This window comes from Aquarana catesbeiana, linkage group LG07 (genome assembly GCF_042186555.1).
Source record: "Aquarana catesbeiana isolate 2022-GZ linkage group LG07, ASM4218655v1, whole genome shotgun sequence".
NCBI lineage: Eukaryota > Metazoa > Chordata > Amphibia > Anura > Ranidae > Aquarana > Aquarana catesbeiana.
Window position 1 is genome coordinate 160,149,436 of NC_133330.1, and position 27,223 is coordinate 160,176,658.

The 27,223-nt window shown below is 42.0% G+C and overlaps 1 protein-coding gene and 1 long non-coding RNA gene across 19 annotated transcripts in view; both read left to right on the top strand.

The window, feature by feature from the left end:
• The window catches only part of RBFOX2 (RNA binding fox-1 homolog 2), a 623,882-nt gene that overhangs the window by 492,474 nt on the left and 104,185 nt on the right, over positions 1–27,223 (top strand). For 15 of the 18 annotated variants that reach the window (XM_073592800.1, XM_073592799.1, XM_073592790.1 and 12 more), the window contains 3 exons: positions 680–772; positions 14,580–14,640; positions 26,256–26,309. In XM_073592800.1, coding sequence (XP_073448901.1) covers positions 680–772; positions 14,580–14,640; positions 26,256–26,309 — 208 coding nt within the window. The remainder of the gene's footprint in view (positions 1–679; positions 773–14,579; positions 14,641–26,255; positions 26,310–27,223) is intronic. The other 3 variants (XM_073592795.1, XM_073592794.1, XM_073592802.1) reach the window with 1 other exon arrangement.
• LOC141103322 (uncharacterized) lies at positions 14,647–16,957 on the top strand. The gene is made up of 2 exons (XR_012235298.1): positions 14,647–15,725; positions 16,841–16,957. It is a non-coding gene; the product is annotated as an uncharacterized lncRNA (long non-coding RNA).

Sequence of the window (27,223 nt, forward strand, 5' to 3'; positions counted from 1 at the left end):
CTAAATTCTGAAGGTTAATTTCAGAAGGCCTCATACCCTGGAAGGCATACATTGGTAAAAGCTTGATTGGCATGGATTAAATTTTATTGAATGTAGGATTTTATGGTTTTGGAAGTTTGCACACTATAAGGATTCAATTTAAAATCTAAATTTGACAAAACTGTAACGAGATTATCTGAATGTTTGACTGAAGTTAGGCTAGTTTAGTTTTGTACTGCATCATTGAATACCTGAACCCATTCAGCATCCAGTTATGACTTGGAAATATTGAAGCAGGGATAAATATTTACTTTGACTTTACATTCAGCATTGTGGCTTTAAAAGAACATTGGCTTAAACCATAAAATTGGTTAGGCTTAGATTTTTCTTTTGTTTTTTCCTCAAGATATAATTGGTGTCACTACCCCTCACATTGCATGTGTCTAAGCAGCATCAATGACAGATTAGTGCTCTGTGTTTTCTGACCTTTCACTGTTGCCAAATTAAAAAAAGAATTTTAAAAAAAACTGAATTTTTTGTGTAATTTTTCTCCCCTTCCATCCCCCCAAAGTTTCAAATCTGGCTCTCCGGCGGCTGATGTTCTCTTGTGCTCCCCTTTTCACCTTTCCTGGCCCTTCTCTTAGTTCTTCCCCCTTCCCTTCTCTAATGATTTGCATGTATGTCTCCCCTTTGCACGCAGGGTTTTGGTTTTGTAACTTTTGAAACTAGCGCGGATGCTGACCGGGCCCGGGAGAAATTGCACAGCACGGTGATTGAGGGGCGAAAAATCGAGGTGCATGTCTTTACCTGAAACTGGAAGATTGCAAAATGCCAGCAGCTGCACCCCGCTCTTTCCTCTTTCACTTCTATATCTCTATCCTTTATTTTTCTTTAAATGGCTCTGTGTTTTCATCACTGCCTTCTAAAATGCTTGCTTACAATTCTGCTTCACTTTTTTTTTCTGTATTTTTAACTTGTGTATTATACCCTTATTTTTCTTTTGTGTATGCTTTGTTTGTTCTCAATGTGTGCGCTCATGTCTGCTTGATATTTTGGGTAATATCTGTATTGCCTACAACTCCCACATTTCACACATTTTACTACCTCACATTCACATCAACAGCAATAGCTTTCATAATGGATAATTTGAAGTGAGATGGAGATCGATTTATATCTCTATTAGATTATATTTAAATCAGCACATATAATTGCCAATAAATCATTTGACATAACACACATCACCAAATTTTTTATTTCTCTTTAAACCACCTGCCCACTTATTTTGAGCAGGAGTTTTTATGATCTAAAACAATATTGCTTAAAAAGTTTTTCCTTTTTTTTTTTTTTTTTCTCCAAGGCATAAACTTTAGAAAAGCATTTCCGCATAGGATTTGTAATTCAGCAAAATGAACCAATTGCCCAGGGATCTAAATAATAGTGTAGGGTACTAACAAGTGTGTGTGTGTGTGTGTGTGTGTGTGTGTAGCCAGAAAATAGCAACATTTTGAAGCCAAATGTAAAAAAAATTATTTTTTGCAAAATTTGCATGTTTATATTTTAGCTGCCTAAATTAAGACTGGGGAGAAACACAAAATGTGCCATGTGCAAAAATTTGGACAGTGTCAGTATTTAATAAAGCACTATTCATAAAGTCAGTCTCCTAATGTTTCCCATAGCTCATGGCAATGTTTTCCTACTATTTCTAAGTGAATGCTTCTAGTTGAGAAATATTCTAAAGCTAGCCATATACTTTGATTTCTCTTATTTAGCCCTGAACTGAGCAGGAGAAAATCAATAGATTCTCCATCGTTAAACTATTTGTTTTTAGAGAAAATAGGCTAGGTTTATACTGTTGCAAGTGTGGGACAGTGTGTAAATCGCATCTATTCCTGCAACCAAAATTTTCTTTTGCAGAAAAGGGACTACCATTCATTCTCATTGACACCCCCACACATCTTTAAAAAAAAAACAAACAAAAAAATTTCGGTTGCGAGAAATTGCACGGTGCAAAAGCAGGAGAGCTTGTTTTGTTGGAAAAACAGACTTACTGGCAGGATCACCAGGTGAAAATGAAGGAAAGAGAGCCTAAATAATGCCGCATTTGCATCTAAGGATTAGTAAACTGCAATATAATAACGGTTAGTTTTCTTTTGGCTTTGATACTGGTTAATTAACCATTAACTTATTTTAATATACAGTGGGGACAGAAAGTATTCAGACCCCCCTAAATTTTTCACTCTGTTATATTGCAGCCATTTGCTAAAATCATTTAAGTTCATTATTTTCCTCATTAATGTACACACAGCACCCCATATTGACAGAAAAACACATTTGTTGACATTTTTGCAGATTTATTAAAAAAGAAAAACTGAAATATTACATGGTCCTAAGTATTCAGACCCTTTGCTGTGACACTCATATATTTATCTCCGGTGCTGTCCATTTCTTCTGATCATCCTTGAGGCTGGGTTCACACTAGTGCGACAAACGCTCCGACATTGGGAGCTCATGTCGCATGATGTGTGAAAAGCAATGTTTCCCTATGGGAGCTGTCCTAACTGGTCCAACACAAGTTGTTCCGACTTTGAAAATGCTCCCTGTAATACTTTGGTCCGACTTTGATCCTACTTCAGCCCATTGACTATCGTTGAAGTCGGATCGCCGTCTCGCATGATCCGACTTTGGCATGCGACTTGTGCTGTGATGATCTTGAGGGGGGACTCCGCGCCAAATTTTAAATAAAAAACCGGCATGGGTTCCCCCCTCCAAGAGCATACCAGGCCCTTCGGTCTGGTATGGATCTTAAGGGGAACCCCCTACGCCGAAAAAAACGGCGTGGGGGTTCCCCCCAAGTCCATACCAGACCCTTATTAGTGCACGCAGCCCGGAAGGTCAGGAAAAGGGGTGGGGACGAGCGAGCACCCCCCCTCCAGAACCATACCAGGCCGCATGCCCTCAACATGGGGGGGTGGGTGCTTTGGGGCAGGGGGGCACCCTGCGCCCCCTACCCCAAAGCACCTTGTCCCCATGTTGATGAGGACAAGGGCCTCTTCCCAACAACCCTGGCCGTTGGTTGTCGGGTTCTGCGGGCGGGGGTCTAATCGGATAAGCTTATCTTTAATAAGAGGGCCCCTAGATCCCAGCCCCCACCCTATGTGAATGAGTATGGGGTACATCGTACCCCTACCCATTCACCTAGGGAAAAAAGTGTCAGTAAAAAAAACACACGACAAGTTTTTAAAGTAATTTATTAGGCAGCTCTGGGGATTTTCTTCCGACTTTGGGGGTCTCTTCCTTCTCCGCGGTCCCTTCCTTCTCCGCACTCTCTGGTATCTCTCCGGGGCATGATGGGACTGTGACGTAATAAGGGGCGGGGTCACCGGGTGACATCACCCAGTGACCACGCCCCATCCCTAAATAAGTCATTGCGGACCGCCCATACGGCATTACAGTGGGAGAGAGAGTCGTGTCAACATTGGAAGAAGAGAAGAGGGGAGAAGATCGGGCCAGTGCTAGCAAAAGAGCCGTCAAAAGAGCAGAAGATAGCGGAGGAGCTCGGCAGAAGATACCGGAGAGCGCGGAGAAGAACGAAGAGACCCCCGAAGTCGGAAGAAGACCCCCGGAGCTGCCTGATTATTTTAAAAACCTGTCTAGTGTTTTTTTTATTGACACTGTTTCCCTAGGTGAATGGGTAGGGGTACGATGTACCCCATACTCATTCACATTGGGGGGGGGGGCAGGAGCTGGGGGCTCCCGGATTCCGATAAGACTTTCACCCGCAGACCCCCACAACCAACGGCCAGGGTTGTCAGGAAGAGGCCCTTGTCCTCATCAACATGGGTCAAGGTGCTTTGGGGTTGGGGGGGACAGCATTGCCCCCCGCCCCAAAGCACCCACCCCCCCATGTTGAGGGCATGCGGCCTGGTACGGTTCAGGAGGGGGGGACCTCTTGCTCGTCCCCACCCCCATTCCTGACTGGCCGGGCTGCGTGCTCGGATAAGGGTCTGGTATGGATTTGGGGGGGACCCCCATGCCATTTTTTCAGCGTAGGGGGTTCCCCTTAAAATCCATACCAGAACTAAGGGCCTGGTATGCTCCTGGAGGGGGAACCCATGCCGGTTTTTTATTTAAAATTTAGCGTGGAGTTCCCCCTCAAGATTCATACCAAACACAGTGCCTGGTATTGGCGGGGATCCAAGTCGGATCCCCGTTCATTGAAAGTCGGGCGCATGTCGGCTTCTAGTTGCAGGGCAAAGTTGGACCCAAAGTAGGACGGCTGTCGTGTTGCACCGGTGTGAACCCGGCCTGAGATGGTTCTACACCTTCATTTAAGTCCAGCTGTGTTTGATTATACTGATTGGACTTGATTAGGAAAGCCACACACCTGTCTATACAAGACCTTACAGCTCACAGTGCATGTCAGAACAAATGAGAATCATGAGGTCAAAAAAACTGCCGGAAGAGCTCAGAGACACAATTGAGCATCTCTGGAGAGACATAAAAATGGCTATCCACCAATGTTTACCATCCAACTTGACAGAACTGGAGAGGATCTGCAAGGAGGAATGGCAGAGGATCCCCAAATCCAGGTGTGAAAAACTTGTTGCATCTTTCCCAAAAAGACTCATGGCTGTATTAGATCAAAAGGGTGCTTCTACTAAGTACTGAGCAAAGGGTCTGAATACTTAGGACCATGTGATATTTGTTTTTCTTTTTTAATAAATCTGCAAAAATTTCAACAATTTTGTGTGTTTCTGTCAATATGGGGTGCTGTGTGTACATTAATGAGGAAAAAAAAATGAACTTAAATGTTTGTAGCAAATAGCTGCAATATAACAAAGAGTAAAAAATTTAAGGGGGTCTGAATACTTTCCGTCCCCACTGTATGTAGGGGTTTTACAGAACCACGTTAGGTTGGGGAAAATTTCCAAAAGTTCTGGCATCTATCTAGAACCTTAAACCTACAGATAAAGAAGGCAAATGAACCTTGCCTGTCTATATGAATACCTTTTTCTCCACACTTTTTTCTTTTTTTTCCCTCAGGTAAGTTGCCATTAGCACTGGTGTTGAAGAAATATCTTTCAATAGGGACACATGTTTATGTGCCTACTAAAACAATAGCCTCTGCGTTATTTGAGATGAACACATCCAGCATAGTGTCTATTCTGGTAGAGCTTCCAAAACTATCCAAAAAATGGTCCTGCCAAAGGTTTAAAATGTTCTGTTTTGCTGGCACCAGCAGTGCCATTCCACTAGTCTATTCAGCATAGATTTAATCTCTCATTATTGCCTCTAACCTTTAGAGCACTTTCTATTTGCAGAAGACAAGTCTCCACCTTCACCCTAATATTATTGGACCTGTAACATTCTCCAATAATTTAGTATTATGCCTGTCTGCATCTGCATTTGTGTAATCCCTGAAGAACCTCTGCTAGAGTATATGGCTTCTGGCCGTGAATGCATCAAACAAGTATGTGGAGAAGATTCCTCACTTTGTTGTTCTTTGTCTAAACTTACAGATCAGACACAGGCTGAATGTAAACAACGCCATGTGTACATTAGCTCCACCCATTTATCGAAAAGAGACATTTTTGCAAGGTTTAAAGGAGATGGGCATTTGGAAGAGGTGGTTGGCAATGACCGAGCCCATATTTCTTAATAGCAGGTGTACCTTAAAGTGTAAGTTCATCTTTACAGAAAATATGTAAAATGACCTTACACTGGACCCGATCCTGCTGTACCAGTGTCCCATGATCCCCCCGCTGTCAGGCACCAGGACGCAGGTCAGGGGGTTTCTTCTCTCCTTGCGGCGCTGATAGAATGGGCTAGACGGATCCTGATTGGTCAGTGCCATCTCTGTGACGGTGCTAACCAATTTAGAATGCTTCTTGTCCGTAGACGCAAAGGTATAGATTGGGGGTTTCAAATCCCCATACCGGTGAAACGGCCTCCTAGTGCCTGACAGCGGGGCATCGTGGGACACCGATATAGGGGGGCTCCAGTGTAAGGTCATCTTACAGATTTTCTTTTCAAGATGAACTTGCATTTTAAGATATCAAATTGTCTTCCCTGCTTTTGGTATAAGACAAAAGTCTAGTAAACTGTGGCACTTTAAAAAAGAAACACTAGTAAAACAAGTTTAAATGCCCAAACATATGCACATGAATCATTTTCTGATCTATTTTTCCCAGTTCATTGGTTTCATAAGGAACTTGTAATGGATTGTGATAACTTTTCCAATGAGAACTGTAAGACTTCTGACCGAACATTTTGTACTCAGCTGTGTGTGTGTGTGTGTGTGTGTCTATATAGAGGTATAGATATGTATATGAAGAAAATCATCTTTATAGATCTGGTCCCATGTGTACAAGAGGGTTATAGATGAGCAAATTAATGTTGCACTATTTTTGGCTTCTTGACTAGAACATCTGCATTTGGTGTGCAGCTTTTGCATTTACCCTTAAGATTTTTGTCAGTCTTATCTTCAGATAAACCTTTATTTCAAGGCATAACTAAATCATATTTCCCTATTTTCCTTAATGTTATAAAGCTTATGCTAAACCTTTTCATTGCTAACCACTACCTAGTGTTTTCTCTTTGTTACTATTTGTTTATTTTTTTTTTTTTTGTTACTTTTTTTTTTTTATCCCCTTTTCAATACATTGATTTTAAAATCACTGCTTTGATACCACTGTTGCATGGTTCACTTGCCTGTCCCCCCTGTATCTTCATAAAGTTTGTGTACCATTATTAACCAAACCCAGATTCACTACTTATTTTTTCTTTCAAAGGGTTTTTACTATGCGACTGGTAACCATTTCATGCTTTCTGTTCATTCTTTGTGCTCTCTTTTAAGTTTCTTTTCCCTTATCAATAGTTTTTCACTTCAAAGTGTTTGCTGCTTTAGTTTCCATTTTCACTCCCTGGGCCACTCTGCCTTTATTCACATGCTTATATTTTCATTTGCTCGCATTTCCTTTACGGGCTTATTTATAAAGGCTGGAAAAATCTTGATTTCTTGCTTAACGTGGATACCTACATCATGTATGCCCTTAGTATAAGGTGTACAAGAAGGCACATGTAAAAAAGGGAAATAAATTTCCACCTCCAATCATTGGCCTGAGAGTCATAGGGTCCTTTTTATAACGCGGTGAATGTGACTTTCACCAATGTTTTCTGTCTGTAAACATCATCTCAACCATTTAAATCGCATGGACCTGGAAGGTTTTCTTGCAGAATGTCAGATTCACTGCTTTATAATGACTATAGTTATAAGTCCAGTTGGAGTGCTTATGCACAAGTTGATCCAAAGTGGTATATTTAATACTCCTAGCTGTTTTCAGTAGCAAGAATATAACATTGCTCACCAAAGTATCCCTAACACTGAACCCATCCCCTGTCTGAGCCCCTAACACTCAATTTAGGCTGTAAAATAATGGCCGAGCGTAATCCTTCAATACATAATTCTTAACCTATTGCCTTCATGCAACACTTTTACTCGAGCTTAAAATGTAACGCTTTTCCTATCCTGATAACCTAGCCACCAAAGTTGGCCCCTAACCATCCCCTTCTCACCACCAACCACTTAACCCTTAAAAAATATCTAAAATCAGGAAAAAACATTTAATATAATATAATAAGACAGCTTACCTGTCTTTAGATGTGGTTGCATTCTTTTTACTTCTCAGGCCGACACCATCTTCAGCAAGTACGGAAAATACTTGTTGATCTTCCCAGAAATGCAGCGTTCTTGTGACCTGTTGTGAATGGATTGGATACATAAAACTTCTCTTTATTTCAAGCTATTTTCTTAGTGAAAAATTCTCCTACTCACCCATATAATGATGAAAAGAGTGACAGATTTGTACCCCGTCCTGGGATGACGATCATGGCTCCCTCCCATAGGTAGTGGAGTGAGTGTAGCTACCCTAGGACAAGAAGTGCAGTGTTTACCCCATTACCAGGTGAAAATAAAGAGGGGGGGGGGGGCTGAAAAAGCAAGGCTAAGCCACCACATCAAAGGACTGGTAATCTGCAGTATGATTTTTTTTTTTTTTTTTTTTTTTTTCATTTAGATTTATATGCTTTAAATGCCAACTTACACATAACCCTTCACCTAAAATAAGGACTATGCCATCCTGCCATTGTCTGAATAAATCAGCTACTGATTGACCTAAAATGTTCCTTTGTCAGAAGCCTATTATACAATCATCTTCTGTCAAGGGGGGAAGGCCACACTAATTATAATTTGGCCAGCCCCAGCTGAACCGACCGATTTTTTTTTTTTTTTTTTTTTTTTTAATTTATTTTTTAAATTTTGTAATGGTTTTTATTAAGTATATCTAAGACCCCTTTCACAATGGGGCGGTTTGCAGGCACTGTTGCACTAAAAATAGCGCCTGCAAACCGACCTGAAACAGCTGCTGCTGTGTCTCCAGTGTGCTAGCAGGACGGGAAAAAAAAGTCCTGCTAGCAGCATCTTTGGAGCAGTGTATGCACCGCTCCTGCCCTTGAAGTCAATAGGGCAGCGCGGCTATACCGTCGGCAAAGCGCCTCTGCAGAAAACCGCCCCGCTAGTGGCCGAATACCGCCGCTAAAACGACGGTAAAGCACCGCTAATAATAGCGGCACTTTACTGCCGACGCACCTCCCTCCCCAGTGTGAAAGGGGCATGAGGAAGTACAAAAGCCAACATTTGAATGTATAGCAAATGGTATGCTCCAGTTGCGTAAAGAAGTACAAAACCTTACAAAAAAGAAATTGGTTAACTTGACCGGCCAAATTTCAATCTGTGTGATCTGCTTTACTTTATCTGTACGTGACAAGTCAGCTGCAATGGCTGATGGTATTTGTAATCTATGCATTCACAGAAAACTGTATGAATGAAGCGGCCATGTGGGCGGAGCCCTGCACGTCCACACTGTTTTCTAATTGTGACAGAGAGTGCAGGGAAGATCCCCCCCCCCACCTGCTTTGACAAGGGAGTGTTGGCAGCAGGCTATGGCAGCATAGGAATATGTTACACCCTAAATATGGGTGTAACATGCTCTTGAAGGTGAACTTATCCTTTAACCCTCCCAGTCACTTAACGGCCTAAAAACACTAACCTGACCCTAATATTTGCCTCATCTTGCATTGTTAGAAGTATCGCTGAATTCACAGAAGCTTCAATAACTTTGGATCCAGTTCCAGTACTCCTATCTTCTACGTCATGTGCTGGCTCTACCCCCTACCAAAAATGCAGTTGAGTTAATTTGCGAAATCCACCTAGCTGTGTTGAATAGCTTGCTTCACAATGACTTGTAGCAACTGGAAATTAGGCAAATTTGAACAGCCACCATTTCTAAATGGGCCCTGTAATTGTCTGTCTGCCATTTTTGTTATATCTGTGCTGCTTTTCTACAGAAACCTTTTCTGTCTACTCAACCCGTTCTGCTTTATCTGCCCTCATAAGCTTATTGTTTGCTATATAACATAATTTCTAAAAAGCTTTTGGTTTCAGAGATATCTGTGTAAGACATTAAATTGCAGTGTCTCTCTGACTCAGAGCTACTACTCCTATTTCAGTTTCTTCATTGCTTTGTTTCCCTCCCAAAATGTTTACAGTATATTGCTTTTATATTTTGTTGTGATCTTTTGTGATTTGCATGCTACCTGTCACTGATATCTGTTAGCGTTTCTGCTTTATTTGGAGACCTGATCTCCTTTTGTGTGGTTCCTGGGGTGGGTGAGTGTGGATGTTAGGGGGGACTCAGTGAGTGTGTATGAATGAACTTTGTATTTGAGTCTCTCATTAACTTTATTCCTCTTCTATGATTTATTATGTTTCCAACACACACTAGCTTCACCAATATGTTGTAGTAATCTCTAATCATCAACCTAATATGCAGATGGCACACAGTAACCCTATTCCCCTCCTTTTTGTCTTCGGTTTGAACCAAATCCCTAACTTCTGTTAGAGAAAAGCCTTGTAGTCCTAAAGGTATAATCATATGGACAATATTATGAATATCCCATATGTCCTCAATAATGATTGGCAAGAGGAGATAAGTAATGCTTTCAAAAGAAGTCTTTAACAGACAATTGATAATTTTGGAAGTTTGGCTAGCAGCTGAATTTGCAGTTAAATTGACCCTGTGTATGTGGCAACTATGGTTGTTAATAGCTCCCAGCTTTAGGCTAGGGGACAGATAAGCGATTTACATTTCTTACAAGCAAAAATTTAAAGTGGAAGAAAATTCTACACAATAACTTACCTGGTAAGATTCTCCCCCTCTGTTATGATCTTCCCTGTCTACATTTTGGTATCGATATCTGTATTTGTGTGTGTTTAAAAAAAAAACAAACAAAAAAAAAAACTTTTCTGTGTTTCTGGCACTTCACTGTACTCTAGGTGATCAGGCAATGGTTTCAAATCCCCTTTAAGCCCTTATGTCACCCTGCCACTATCAATAGCTCCCAGGTTTGAGGCCGGGAAAAGACTTCCAATCAACTGCAGAAAGGGAAAAAAGTAAGCTGGAGCTTTGCAGTCACATGTGTAGGAGATGCCCTCTCTGCAGCAAGTAGCAGCATAACCTCTATTAGTGTATTCCAATGTCTAGTTTTGGGTTACCCACCCACATTAGCGCTCATTTCTTTTCTCACCTGTGCTCCCCATTTTTGGGGGTGGATTGGGCACTGTGATGCCTTTGCAGCTTGTTAGATGCACTGGCTCTTTTAGCTTTGCAGTCATATGACCACATAGTAAGTGGAAAAAGTAATTGGCTAGCAAATTTATTACAAATGTAGACAGATGAGAACAGAGGGAAAGCATCTTTAAATAGTTAAGTTATCGCTTAGCCTTTTATTTAACTGCTTGTTGGCCATAACCAATTTGTATGAAATCAGTGTGCAGTAATGAAAGGTGTGGCAGCGAGTAGTTAAATCTTAGTAGCAAAGAAATGTAATTGCTTTTGTAGTCCTAGCCACACAGATTGCTGTAGTTCCCACCCTAAAATTCTGTCCTATGTTTGTAGATGCTTAAATACTAACTGCATCCTTATTGGATTGACCGCTATTTAAATGTAGCTTCCATTTAGTTTGCATGCTGGAACAAAATGTTCTGTTAAATTACTTAGCGGTTTATTTCATACTAACATATCCTACATGTCTCTCTTCATTTTGGCACACGTCATATATTCTAGTTTCTTCTGTTCATGTTATCAAACCTTTTTAAAGTGCAAGTTCACCTCCTGAAAGAAAAACAGAATTGTTTCAGATCTCCCTATAGTTTCAATAATTGCAAAAAGTAAACCTCTGCTTTACCCATGCCTGGCAAAGCAGCAAGATTCACTAAGTGTTTTTAGTGTATGTTTTGAATAGAGTAGGCAAGCGTTAAAATCCCTGTGTCCCGTTGCCATTGAGGAAATTTCCTGTGTGAGAGATGCATTAAAGTGGGAGAAAAGATCTGTAAAGCAAGGGCAAGTCAACTGTTAAACAGTTGTTGCAAGAACAGGCAGTGGTGTTGGAAAACTATCTTCTCTCCTGCTCTGGTGACCACTCTATATTTTGGGTTTTTCACTACTTTGTCTTGGTGACAAAGGTCACCAGGACAAATGAAGAGGATGCATTTACCCAACTGGAACACAGATGGCAATAAAAAAAAAACATGTCTGGTTCTTGTGCACAATGTGCTCAGGGCTGGTCCAATTACAGCCCTAGTGCCTGAGTGGTCATTAGCCCAGAACTAATGGGTATCATAACTCTTCATGTCTGACAGATCAAGGGAGTGAAAGGACAGGGAGTGTATGGAGAAGGGGAACCAAGCATTAAAGTCAACCCTTTGCATTTTTTCTGCTTGGACAAAGCACACGTCACAGAAGCTTTTACTAGTACATATATTTAAAAATCTTTTCTATATGAAATTCAAATTATGACTGTATAATAATGTAAACTTCTGAAATCTGGTCACTTGATCTTGTCATGCTTAATGTTTAATAAGCTGCAACCTATAGGTGTGACTACTACTAAAATGCTACTAAACCCAGGACCCTGCATTCACTAGATCTGGTCTCCACAGTACATGGAAGTGCAATTTTAGTAAATATAAACTGCTAAATACCTTTTCTCATTAGTAGTATATAGCAGTCTTATGACTTCTATCAGTGTCTGTTTAAAGTTTTATAGGAGGAGTTTTCATTCTCCTGACTGTCCTATGAAGCTGCAGAACCCCTGCCCCTCTGTCTGGACAGTGCTGATTGACCCTGTGCCAATTACAAGCACCCTTCCAAGAAAAAAAAAATTCTCCCCAGCAATACACACCAAACTGAGCACATGCAACGTGCCCCCAAGGCACTGTAATATCAGATGGATTGGGGACTGTGGATGAAAGGGAGGATTAGAGAAGACAGGATCATACAGCCTTTTTACACAATGCAGAGGATTAATCCCCTTAGGTTCCACAGTGAGTATAACGAGCATGCTTTACTGCATATACAGACTGATTTTACTGTTGTGGGTTTAGTAACACTTTAATTGTTGACTCTGCAAAACATTTGGCAAATGCATAGTTGTCCATGCATCAATCAATCCCTATGGGCAAAAAATGTAGTAATGTCACTGGAGGGTTTTACTTGAGTTACTGCTGCCCCTACAAGTGGCAGAACTGCCATTTTATTGCTATTTTCTTCTATGGCCTAGTAATGGACTGAGATATGAATACGAACCACAGAGCAATAATGTGAAAGGCAAGGCACATGAAATTGGACCTTCACTCAAGTGACAATCTCCACCAATTTAATCCCCCACTCTCCTCCACTTTCAAGCAAACAAAGCCAAATTTTTTTTTTTAGGTTGTAAGCTTGAAGAGACAGCCAACTCCCTATGACATAAGGAAAATGGTGATACGGCATAGGACCTGGAGTAGAACAGTGCAAGAGAAGACAACTCTGGTAGCTTTATGTAGGGGTTAGGCCCCTTTCACACATGCCATCCATTCATTTGATCAATTCAATCACGTTTTTTTAAAGCAAAAAAACAGATGAAGTTTGTCGTCACTTTTTTTACATCTTCCTTCTAGAATCCTTATCCACTTGAGTCCCGGAGCCATTTTCTCCTGCAAAAACGCACCGTTTGTTTTTACATCCATTTTTTGTTCAATCTGTTTTTAACAGAAGAAAAATAGGGCTTTCATCCGTTTCAAAAAACGAATGTCGACTGAAGCCGATGTAAATGGACTAAATGGATAATCATCAGTTTACATCTGTTTTTCTGTACAGATACATTGATGTCCGTTTTTCCCCCGTCAACAGATGGATGAAAAATTAAGTCAGTCTGCATTGTGTGGCGGGGGCCTAAAAATTGTGACAAACAAAAAGCTGTTTGAGAGAGATAAATTTTTTTCGGCAAAATCTAAAATTGTGTAAAGCTGGCCATACACTGATTTTTCTATCCACACTATGCAGCGCAAATAGCCGAATCTCCCACTGTGCCTATTATAGTCTGACAAGCTCCTGAAGGATGTCAGGCAGGATGAGGCAGACAGCGCCATCGATATAGCGAATTTCAGCCAGTTCCTCAGAAAGCAGATATTTGCATAGCATATGGCCAGCTTAAAGTGGTTGTAAAGTCAGGATAACTTGCATCCCCTCTGTTTTATCAATATTTAAAGTACTATGTGTCTGCTTTTTTTTTTTTTTTTTTTTTTAATATTCTGATCCTAAATACCTTCTCTCACAGCACTGATGTGCAGTCACATGACATTCCTCGGCTCATCTTCCTCCATCTAAGAAATGCAGGGGAGGGACTGATATAAACCTCTGACATCCCCCAGCCAACAGAGGAATGCCATGTGATCGCTGTGAGAGAAGGTTATTCGGATTAGGGTTTTTAAAGAAAGACACCTAGTACTTTAGATCTTGATAAAACAGAGGGGATGCAAGTTACTTTTAAATTGTATTTTTAAGCCACAGGGACGAGCAAGGGGAGGGGGGGAGGAGATTGCTATAACACACAGACATCTGAACTGGGAGGGAGAGACAGAGCATACAGCGGGGTGACAGAGGCACGTAAACTGGCCATGGTACAATGGATCAGCAGCCATGATTACCATGGTCAGTGAACGCAGGGACACAGGAACAGGCAGAATCAACCAGATATTTTACATCATACAATGGGACCAATTACACAGCACAAGCACTGTGCTGCTTAACATGCTTTAAAGAAACAGAATATATATAAATATATTGTTAATAATTATAAATTTTTGGGGGTTACAAATGCTTTAAGTCACAAAGCTCTGCAGAAAAAGCTAATCTTGAATAGGAGGTAAAATACTTTTAAAGTAGTGAAGGGCATATAGCAAATTACAATTGGAAAATGTTAAGCGTAAACTTGCTCTTTAAGTCTTTTTCTTGTCTTTCTACTGTCTGTGCTGCTTTTGTATGAGAGAATGCTGCATGCATGAAAAAAGTTGCATTGCCCCTGCAATGCCATTGTTAATCCATTTTATATAGATTCACGGTGACTTTGTAGGGGTCAGTGAATTTCTGCACGGAAGTAAAATCCTTGTCATTTTTCTGATGATGATTCTTTTCCTTTTCAACATTGGGAACCCTTGTTAGGTCAACAATGCAACAGCTCGTGTCATGACCAATAAGAAATCTGTGACCCCTTATGGAAATGGTGAGTTTTTATTAAAAAATAAACATGAGCAAACTTTACTACTTTGACAGAAAACAATCAATGGTATTTCTAGTGTTTTGACATCCCCAGAATACCATATATCCCACTTTTGCCAGATTACATAAATTACTTGTTTTTTGGGGGGTTTTCTTCGTGGTAGAGTTAAATTAATAAAGTAAAGTTAATTTTGTGTTTGTTTTGTAAGCAATGTATAACAATCAACAAGATGAAATTGTGCTTTGCCTGTCAGAGGAAGGTAGTTTTGTACATGCCAACTAAAGAGTGACACTGTATATTTAGAGATGTGTGCGTCAGAGCGGTTGGAATAGGTAGAGGGGAAGGAGGAAAGTGTGAAGGCTGTAAAGCCATATGCAGCCATGCCTTGCCAGAAATCCCAAGTCTGTTACAACTATCATTCCACCCGTTATGCTTTCTTGCTCTTCCCCCCAACATACTGTCTACAACTTAAGTCATGGCTCCAAATAAGCCACGGAGCCAGTTTCTGCCCTGTCTGCAATACAAAGTACAAGTCCAGAACCACAGCATACCATTACCAGCACCCTGAAAAAGATGAATCGGGATCCAAACCAGTGCTAGCAGGTTTGGCTAAACACTTGCCTATAATGCGGGGTTGTGACCTTGAAGGTACTCCTGTGGGTATTCTAGGCTCTCCTGACAATAGGACAGACCTACATTCGTGCAGGTTGTTTTGGAGGCTGTTGGCAAAGACCACTAGAGCTATCAGGAGACAGCCCATGGCATTACTAAGGCAGTGAGTGATATCGGCAGCATCAAACTTGATGTCCTCATCCTGCAAATATCAGGTTATCAAGAGGAAATGGAAGAAGCTTGCACAGTAGAAATACAGGTAAGCAATACTTTAAATACAGATTCATACAAATAAAATTGATTGAAACAACATGCTATATTAATTGTTGCAGCTTTCAACACCAGTGGTGATAGCTATTCCATACAGACTTTATTCATGAAATCAAAAGAATCCTCAGGCTGCACATCAAGATTGTAGTCAGTCATTTCAGTGTACAAAAGACCAGGAGAAACATGAAAGGCAGATACATCTCCAGGTACATATATTCTATTCATAAACTATGCAACTTTCTTCCCTTTTTCAAACACTTCAGCTACAACCCAAAAACAGAATGCAATGATTTGTAAATCTCATAAACCCATATTTTATAAGGTAATTTTGAAATTGATTGCAGCAACATGTCTAAAAGTTGACTTTTAAAAGGCAAATATGTAGTTAGTAGTTGCAGATAGTGTGCGCATGCCAGCCTTCTTACCATTACCAGGTAATAACATATTACTTTTAAAGCTGCCTAAATAGGTGAATGTAACTTGGTTACGTGCAATATATCTGTTAAGTGATGTGAATCAATACAGTAGCATATGTATGTAGGGTATTTTCAAACACTATTTACTGTGTAGAATTATCTATGATCATGTCGTGGTAAATGATTTGCACCATAAAATTGCAGTGCTGTCCACGGTCAGTAAAGTCAGCCTGTCTTTTCCTGCACACAGATCCTCCCTATAAAAGCACATTGCCTAAGTACATTGGTCTGTTTTATTGTTTTATTGAATAAGCATGCCACTGTACAGTCTGCATTGTTTTTCAGTTTCAGGCTCTTTTCAGTTGATATTGTGCTCCCCGAGAGTTCAGCTTTGATGCAGTTTGAAATTATCAATAATTTCCATTTGTTTATCATGAGCTTGACTTTGCTGCTTAGCCCCCTTTCACACGAAGGATCTGGACAGGTCTGCCTGTCATTTTTTTTTAGGTAGACCTTATTGAACGGTCCAGTCACCCTTATGAACCGGCAGGTGTAAACTAACTTGTGTTAGTTTATACCAGGCTACTTCTGATCTAATCCAGTCTGCTAAAGAAAAACAGAGGGGGATTCATCCTACTCTGTCTAGGTGGTTCGGATCTGAGGATGGTCTGTAAATAAATAGCTGAGCCGATATACACCCATAGAGCAGGAACACAAACCGGTTCTCCTCCACCTGTGCTCTGATCGGTGGACCAGTCTCCAGCTGATCGAAACAAAGCCCATCCCGTGTGAAAGGGGCCTTGAGCCCTGAGCTTGTATGTAAACATGTCTAATTTTCATATAAACTTTCATATAAACATGTACACATTCATGTTGACCAAACTACTTTTTTTTTTTTTTTTCAGTTTTCTCTCAAACTGGAAGAATTGTCCCTCCCAAATACAGTGACATAAAATTGTAATTCTGTTGTCATGGAGCAAACCCTTAATTTCAATCAAAAAAAAAAAAAAAAAGGAAGAAAATTTCCTATAGTAACAGAATTTAGTTACATTATTGAACGACTGGCAGAGAAACTATCTTGACTCAAGTCAGACAATCTTGGCCATATGCATAGATGCTGGCGAGAAAATTGCTGACCGGAGAGAGCGGAGGTTACCCCACCCACCAGTCCTCAGCTCCTTTAAGTGGAAGTAAACCCTCTTATTTTCATCACAGGCTGAGGGACGGGCAAGTACCCAAATTGAATTATTAAACTGGAGTAAAGAAAAGGCAGGTCACCAATGTGGCTGTGCTGGATTAAAGAATTGTGTAAATCTTATTAAAGAATTTTATTTTGTAAAATATGTCCTATATGTATTTCAACTGTGTATCGGTGTGCGTGGAGTTCTGCTTTAACCAAATTAATTGCTTATAATTAAACCCTTTTCTAAAACCTTGTCTCTCTGAATGTTTGGGTTTTTTTCTGTGTTTTTGTAAGGTTTCATTTTTAGCATAATATGCATACTGAAGGAGTGAACATATATCTTTAATGCTCACCTGAAGTGTCTTCAGGTTTTTATAACAAATGCTTATCACTTGATGGTGTACAGCTACCTTCAATCATAAAAGTTCAGGCTCAAAGTCTGTCATGGAAAGCCCCTTCACCTTTCAAAAAAAGAGGGGGGAAGTAGACACTGTCACTGGCAGCTGTGTATGGCCAGCTTACCTTCATTCTTTGTCCATAACTGGTGTGTATGCTACATTCTGCAGGGATTCCAAGTACCCTGGGATTTTTGTATTCTGAACAATCCTTTTTTTTGTTGCTGGCCTTGTATAGATCTTACACCAGCCACCCCCCCCCCCCCTCTTTTTTTTTTTTGAAGTCTAAAGATGCTTTCTAGGACAGACACTTTAAACCTTAATGTGATTGCATTGTGATTCGAGGTAGCTGTACCATCCAGTGATAAACGTTCGTTATGAACGTCTGCAAACTTCTCAGGTGAGTTTTATAGATATGTTCACTCCTTTGGCATTTTACTATGCTACTGTTATGTTGACTTTTACATCCTTATGGGTTATTTTTAGATTTGGCTTTCTGGGTGAAGTCAGGAAGGTGCTTGTGAAGTATTTGACCTCAAGTTTCGATTTTTCTTCTATGTTTTCAATATATACACTGTGTGTCCCCCTTTTTCCTTGTTTTAACCACTTGCTGACTGGCTCATGCTGATATATGTTGGCAAAGTGGCACAGGTACGCAAAACCACGTACCCGTATGTCGCTCTGTCATCGGCGCCTAGTGGGTGCGTGCAGGTCCCGCGGACTCTGTCCACCGGTGGCCCGCGATCGTGGCACGGAGAGGCAGAACGGGGAGCTGCCTATGTAAAGGCATTTCCTTGTTCTGCCTAGCAACATGACAGGGATCTATTGCTCACAGTAATCGGGAGCAGTGATCTCTGTCATGTTCTAGTGAGCCCACCCCCCCTACAGTTAGAACACACCTGGGAGAACACAGTTAACCCCTTGATCGCCCCCTAGTGTTTAACACCTTCCCTGCCAGTGACATTTACACATTAATTAGTGCATTTTTATAGCACTGATCGCAGTATAAATGTCAATAGTCCCAAAATAGTGTCAAAAGTGTACAATCTGTCCGTTGCAATGCCGCAGTTACGATAAAATTCGCAGATCGCCGCCATTACTAATAAAAAAAATGCCATAAATCTATCCCTTATTTTGTAGACGCAATAACTTTTGCGCAAACCAATCAGTATGCTTTATTGCGATTATTTTATTTATTTTTTCCCCCCAGAAATATGTAGAATACATATTGGCCTAAACTGAGGAAGAAATTTTGTGTTTTTTATATATTTTTGTTTGGGATATTTATTATAGCAAAAATTTGAAAAAATTGCTTTTTTTTTCCAAATTGTCGCTCTTTTTTTGTTTATAGCGCAAAAAATAAAAACCGCAGAGGTGATCAAATACCACCAAAAGATAGCTCTATTTGTGGGAAAAAAGGACGTCAATTTTGTTTGCGTACAACGTCGCACGACCACGCAAATTTTCAGTTAAAGTGACGCAGTGCCGTATCGTAAACAGGCTTGGTCAGGAAGGGGGTAAACTATGTACATATATCTGATTCGGGTTTTATGGCTACTCTTCCTGTGTGTGTGCATGTCCCCATGCTCATCTGGACACTCCTGGCCTATGTGCCTTGTGTTGGCCTCATCTCCATATATCTATTTTAATGTTTTGCTATTAAATGTTATGACACAAATTATATCAAGTGAATACCATTGCTGTGGTCCATATATATTCAGAGATATTTATCATATGTATTTACTCATCTAGAATGTTTACCTAAGCTGAGGAAGCGATTATTGTGAAACATGTCGAGCTGCAGCAGGCTGCTCTGATTTATACCAACCTTCCCTGGACCTTATCATGCTCCAAGCAATTGTATGTCATTGGGTGCCATGTTTTCATGTATTCGATGTGAATGTATAATATATAAATGTAAAGTGCTGCATTAATTGACGGCGCTATAATAGTACCTGAAATAATAATTTTCTTTTCATACTGCAATGCAGCTCAGAACTGCATGACACACTACAGCAGTGCATCACCATGAATGAAGTGCTATTTTGTACACTTCAAATAAAGCTTATACAAAAAAGCACTGTGATGCGTTGAATCATGCACCACAGTAGCCTGTACCGCAGTCTGGAATGGACAGTTGGCAGAGTGGTAAAGCGCTCTAACAGCTGTCCACTCTAGTGTGAATTTGCCCTTAATCTTCAGAGACACAGCAGGAAGTAAGGCCTCGTTCACACAGACAGGGCATCTTAATGATTTCCCTGTTTGGTAATCCCATTGATGTCTGTTGGGATGCAGCGGCTTCATGAACACAGTTGCTGCTCCCAAATTGACATTGCTGCAGGTACAGGGCCCCGAACGCAGACAGTGTAAGACCCACACAGATGTCAGATTGGGCACAACAACCGTGTCCATGCAGCTGCTTCTCAATAGACAACAATGGGACTGCCTGCACAGAACACCTGTGCATCCCTATGTGGGTAGACACGGCCCTTGCAGCGGGTTTCCGTTGATACGCCCCATGTGAACAAGGCCTAAAGCCTGTTACACAGTAATTTTTTTTTTTATTAATTTTTTTTGTGCATCTCGGGTTGCATGAAAAAATTGTGACGGCTCCGGCTGGAACTGCTGTGCTAACCATCCGACATTAGTACAGAGATCTCCCCTGCTGAGCTGTTGTGTTCTGACAAGGGGATGGCCTCCCTGCCAGAACACACAGCGGAGAGCGCTGATCAGGAGTCGGTCGGCTACTGTTTTTCTAGCATGCTAGTCCAACAGAAGCCGGCCAAGCGGCTGGCTTCTATCGGACAGATCGACATACACATGGGTCGAATGTCAGCCGTATGGTTTTTTTTTTTTTGGATTTTTGTTTTTCATTAGGGTCTAGAGACTCTACAGGGCAGATGGATGTAATTCTTGCTGTGGCTATTTTTTGACAACTGTCAAAATGCACAAACAGTGCCAACATCCTTCCAGATTCAGTCACGGTTTGGGTATTCAGTCTGAATACAATAGCTGGAATAGAATAACCACCATCCAAACTGATATCTGTGCATGGCCAGCTTTAGAGGGAATCTCTCGAAAGTATGAAAAATCTCTCTTCCTGATCTAGTGACAACTTGTAAAATTTTGTATTTCCCATCCCTTTCAATCATGGTGGTTACCAGGGCAAGTAGAGATGATAAATCTTCCAAGCAGGAATACAGATGACATTAAAAAAAATAAAATTATAGGGCTTTTGAGACTTCCACACTCTTTGCAACACTAGAAAAGGCTTGGCTTAAAGTGCTTGTAAAGTCTCAGCCCAGGTTCACACTGAGCTGCGGGAATGAAGCCGTGCCAGTTCAGCTGAACGCGCACGATTTCACTCCCTCATGTCAGTCCCGATTTTGGCCATGATTTCAGAGACATCTGTGCAGATTTCTGCACAGATGTCAATGTAAATCGCAGCCCGAAATCGCAAAAAGTTGTACAGAAACTACTTTTCTAAATCAGTACAGCGCCGCAGAAGCGGCGTTGCACCGATTAGGACTGTGCCATTGACGGCAATTGCTGCCGATTTGACATGTCAAATCGCATGTCAAAACGCTCCAGTGTGAGCCAGGGCTAAAGGTTTTTCACCTTGGTGAAAAACCTTTGCTGCAGCTGCCCCCAGAGCCCCCCTTTCTTACCTGAGCCCATCTGATCCAACGATGTGCATGAGCCCAGAGGCTCCAGCTGCTGTCTGTCCTCATTGGACAGATAGCAGCAGGAGCCATTGGGTCCCACTGTTAATCAAATCCAGTAATGCGGAGGTGGTGCCGAGTCCTGCTGTCTGTGTCGTTGGACGCAGCAGCTGGACTCGGGAGCGTGCCTGCACCGATGAAGGGGAGGGGCCAGGAGCGCCGGTGGGGCACCCATGAAGAGGATGATCAGGACTGCTCTGTGCAAAACCCTTGCACAGAGCAGGTAAGTATAACATGTTTGCTTTTTATTAAAAAAAAAAAAAAAAAAAAGCCTTTTACAATCTCTTTAAGATATACTTTAAGCCTACGTCTTTCTTGTTCATACTTCACGGGACACAGAGACTTGATAATTGGTGGGTTAGATCAGGTGATTGGACACTGGCAAGCCTAATTACAAGGTGAGTTCCTCCCCTATATAACCCCTCCCCTATAGAGAGTACCTCAGTTTTTTCGCCAGTGTCTAAGGTGGTTGGTCACGCTAGATGTGCTAAGAAGAAAGCTCTGCTTGGTGGTCTCTGCGGGGGCCTAGGAGCTATACAACCAGATCCATACCTTGGGCCAATATATACGCCTAAGGTGGATGGTACCCGGGCCTCGTGCGTGAAGAAACAAGGTTTTGCCTGTAATGTCTCTTTGAGGACTGGGCTCTGGGATCCAATCCTTTGGTGCACAAATTAAGTTGCGCAAGTTTTTCTGGCAGAGTCTTCTACAGGTCCAGGGAAGAGGATCCTATGAGTAGGAACCCAGAACCCTGAAGGTTGGCACAACGCTACCCGCCGTGATGGGTGAAGGTTGGATCTGTCTGTTATCAGCAGTCCTGCGGTGGGGATAAGTTAAGTGAAGACAATCCTAAAGTATACACATTATGGATTATCTTCTTTTGAGTAGTTGCATGTCTTACCTCGTTTCCGCCACTAGAGGGAGTAAGAACATACCTGGTGTATACTTACACGCCATCCAGGATAAACGCTCAGTGAAGCTGGTCTAAGAAGCCGCTCACCTCCTCCGCTGCAGGCTCTGCCACATAATAAAGAAGGGGGGATCCCACACTGTCCGGGGGTCCCACGCAGTTCTCAGGGAGTCCCCTTTCTCCCCCCTCACCCCCGGCCACTGCCATGTCAGTCCTATGCGCGCTTTTACAGTGATTTTCGGCGGGGAAGTAGAGGGGGGGGCGTGGTTGCGGCGCCGTGCAGCGTGCACAGCGTACCAGTGCGCAGGCGCAAAGCGGCTATGTTTAAAGCCCAGTACGCCAGAGCTCCTGTAAGCAGTGGGAGACAGAGCTGTGGGCTGTAAGCATCTTGGTGGATTCGGATCTAGGCATACCTAAGACACCTACTCGGCATCCACAGGACAGGTCAGGCTTTTATTCACACAAGACAAAGCCGCATCTATTGCTGGCACCTCCCATTTTTTGGTGAATTTTTCCTCCACTGGATAAAGCATAGAAAACCTCTTAGGAGGAGAAAATAGTTTATCTGGTTGACCCCAGTCACCATACAACTTCTCCAATAAGGGATCAATTGGGAAGGTATATGTAGCCTCTGGGGATTTCCGGGATCCCAGTGAGGAAACGGAGGATTCGGCAGCCTCAACAGAGGGCAATCTATATGTGGTACGCACCAACTCAGTAAAGTATTGCACCTGTACTTTGAGGGCCTGCGAGGCAGAAGAGAGCTTCCGGACTGTCCGGCTACAGTCCGACAATGCTACGGCTTTGGCATATGTTAATCACCAAGGGGGCACCAAGAGTCGATGCCGAAAGAGGTGAATCACATTTTTTCATGGGCAGAGAGACATGTTCCTTGCCTGTCTGCGGTCTTCATCCCAGGGGTAGAAAATTGGCAGGCGGATTTCCTAAGTCGCCAGCAGCTGTGCCCAGGAGAATGGTCTCTACTCCCCCAACATATTTCAGGCCATATGTCGAAAATGGGGTACCCCGGATGTGGACCTGTTGGCCTCCAGGTTCAACAAGAAACTGGACAACTTTGTGTCAAGAACAAAGGATCTGCTCACACAAGTGTCAGATGCCTTTAACAATTCCATGGGATCAATACTCTCTGATCTAAGCGTTCCCTCCAGTTCAGCTACTCCCACGATTCCTTCAGAGGGTCAAAAGGGAAGGAAAGCCGGTAATTCTGGTGGCTCCGGCTTGGCCCAGGTGACTTTGGTATGCGGAGGTCATAAAGATGGCAGAGGGAAGACCGTGGGTTCTTCCGCTAAGCCCAGATCTACTCTCACAGGGTCCAATATTCCATCCTGCCTTGCAAAGTCTAAATTTGGCGGTTGAGACCCACATTTTAAAAGGTCGTAGACTTTTGGGGCCAGTCCTGTCCACCCTGGTTAATGCTAGGAAGCTGGCTTCCAGGCTCATCTACTACAGTATCTGGAAGGCATATGTTTCCTGGTGTTAATCCAGAAGATGGCATTCTAGAAAGTATGCCATTAGCAGAATTCTTGCCTTTCTCCAATTAGGCGTAGAAATTAAGCTGGCCTTGAGTACTATCAAGGGCCAGATCTCGGCCTTGTCAGTATTCTTTTAAAGACCGCTTGCCCCTCATTCCCTCGTACGGGCCTTTGTTCAGGGAGCACTATGCTTGAATCTGCTGGTTAAGCCCTCCTGTGTGCCCATGCAATCTGAATTTGGTTTTGTCTGTTTTACAGGAACAACCTTTTGAACCATTGCACCAAGCTTCTTTAAATAATTTTAATAAAGAAGTTTGGTGTTTCCGGTAGCCATATCCTTGGCTAGCAGGGTATCAGAATTAGCAGCTCTTTCTTGTAAAGAGCCATATTTGATTATTCACAAAGACAGGGTGGTGTTGTGCCCTCACCCGACTCTTCTGCCTAAAGTGGTTTCAGGATTCCATCTGAATCAAGATGTGGTCCTACCGTCCTTTTTTTCCAGATCCGCGGAAGAAGAGTTGTTACTCTCTTTAGATGTTGTGAGAACAGTCAGTATCTGCAGGCAAGGAAAGATACGAAAGACTGTCTCTTTATTCTGCCAGAGGGCCCCATAAAGGGCCATGCAGCATCAAAATCCACCATCTCTAGTTGGATTCGACAGGTTATTATTCGGACTTATGGTGTAAAGAAGAAAGTTCCTCCTTTTCAGGTTAAAGCGCACTCTACTAGAGCAGTTAGTGCTTCATGCGCAGTGCATCACCAGGCCTCCATAGATCAGATATGCAAGGTTGCAACTTGGTCTTCAGTCCATACATTCACTAGATTCTATCAGGTGGATGTAAGAGGGCATGAAGATGCCGCCTTCGGGTGCAGTGTGCTGCAGGCAGCAGTATATTCCTCTAGTCCATTGGTCTGTTTTTTTTTTTTCTGATCTTTGTCCCCCCCCCCCCCCCCCCCCCCCTTAATTTGGGCATTGCTATATGACATCCCACTAAATAATTATCAAGTCTCTGTGTCTCATGATGTATGAACAAGAAAATAGGATTTTTAAATACAGCTTACCTGCAAAATCCTTTTCTTGGGAATACATCACGGGACACAGAGCTCCAGCCCCGCTTCGGGATTATACGTTGGGGCACTTATTGCTTTGCTGCAAAACTGAGGTACACTCCATATGGGAGGGGTTATATAGGGGAGGAATTCGCCTTGTAATTAGGCTTGCCAGTGTCCAATCACCTGATGGTGACTATCTAACCCACTAAGTAATTATCAAGTCTCTGTGTCCCGTGATGTATTCCCAAGAAAAGGATTTTACAGGTAAGCTGTATTTAAAAATCCTATTTATCTGTTTTAATAGCCTTCTGTTTTGTAGAGCTGATGTCATTATGGGTTTTAGGCATATATAGGGCAGGCTGCTATTAAAGAGGTCCTATATTATCCACTTGCCAACCAAGCCTTTCCTGGCACTTTTTGTTTACAAGTTTAAATCCACATTTTTCGCTAGATCATTACTTAGAACCCCCCCCCCCCCCCTCCAAAATAAATATATAATATTAGCAGAGACCCTAGAGAATAAAATGGCGGTTGTTACAATATTTTGTGTCACAGTATTCGTGCAGTGGTTTTTCAAATTATTGGGGGAAACGCACTTTAATGAATTTTAATACAAAAAACACAATATATAACCCTTTTTTGGTAAAGATATAAAAGATGTTACGCCGAGTAAATGGATGCCTTACGTGTTGCGCTTTAAAATTGCGCATGCTCCTGGAATGGTGACAAACTGCGATACTAGGTTACCGGTTTAGAGTTGCAGAGGAAGTCTAGCGCTAGAATTATTGCTCTCATTCAACCGTTTGCAGCGATGCGTCACGTGTGATGCGAACACAGTTTACATATGCGTGCGCAACTTGTGTATGCATTCACTTCTGCGCGTGACCATGGAAGAATGGGGGCACTTTAAATTTTTTTAAATCACTTTTATTTCTATGTAAACATCTCTTGTAATAGAAATGAGGGATGGCAGGTCCTCTTTATGCAATAAGACCCTAAATCTCTCTTCTTCCTTTTTTGTATATAATAAAAAATTACTTCTACCCTAGACCAGAATTCATGACACCTCTCTGGTCCTCCAAGACCATAGAGGCGATCCAGATGATCTAGTCTCTGGTAACCTCTATTGCTAGCCACGCCTGTAAAAACGATAAACCTGAGAAACAGCGATGGGAGGTGAGGGGCATACCCTCCCACGACTTCTGAAAGCAATCCACCGGCTAATTAGCCGCTTGGATTGCTTTCATGAGAAAGCTGGTCATCGGCTGTGAAAAAAAAATGGGTTATGGCTGAAAGCTTCAGCCATAACCCCGGTAAATGACTTGCAAATCCAACGTATTTCAGTCGGAAATGGATTATAGAGAGGTGACATCATCCAATATACACCGCTAGCTAAGCTGGATAGCTGTGATGTGTCTGGTAATGATCTGTTCAAAAAGGTCCTGAACACCAGTAAATATTCTTGGAGTATAAATGTGCTTGTGACGTTTGTATTTTATTTAGCATTTTTTCCACAAAAAAAAAATCATGTGAGTTTTCACCTTGATGTATTTTTGTTTTTCAGGCTGGAAACTTAGTCCTGTTGTGGGAGCTGTATATGGACCAGAACTCTATGCTGGTAAATTTCCATTTTGATTTTACACTCTACTTGTGGAAAGGGCAAAACCAAGTCAGCGCACACCTTCCGAGGTTTACTTTTTTACACAAGGCTATTACATTTTTTGCCTTACGTTGCTGCACTCATGGCCTATTAGTTTTTAACAGGCTGCCAATGATCCACCACAGACAAAATGGCTAGTTTAATCATGTATATAACAAATATACATGTGGTGCTGGTACTGAAACGGATCCTATAATACTGAAATCCAAGTGGCCAGTGGGCTGCTATGCAGCCTAAAAATAGTCTATTAATTCAGGGCCAGCATTAGCAGGGAAGCAGAAGCGGTCTCCAAGATATGCAAGAAAAAATGCAGGCGCCTCTGAGTTGGACTGTAAAATGTGTATTAATAAAAATACATAGTAACTTACATCTAGGTAAACAAAGTAGGGTACATCTGTGGGTAAATGCTCTGTGGGGCATCCATCACACTGGTCAGTAGAAGGTATGCTGTCTCAGCCGCTCTCTGTGGGCTCTCCCGGCTGGCAGGAAGATGGTATGATGGTGGAGAGCTGGAGAAAGCTTGGAACACTTCCTGGATCGGAGTGCTAAAGGGAATGACCTCACAGGCTTAATCGCGACATGTTTCTGGGCTGGTAAACCCTCTATTTTTTCTTCTCAGACTTTGTTTTTACCTGATTTTGCTAGTAACACATTTCCTGTGACCTAGGAAATGTGTGTGTACCGTTCGGTGGTGAGGGGGATATGTAATCAATGCTTCCGCAGCTGCTGACTGGATGGAACCCATTCTGCTTCCTGTAAAGCCTCTAATGATGAGTTGACCCCTAAAGTCACACATCTACATGTCATGAAGTGGTGAATAGAGTGGCAACCTCAGCCTGTACTCCAACCAGGCTACATCTCCAACTTGTTTC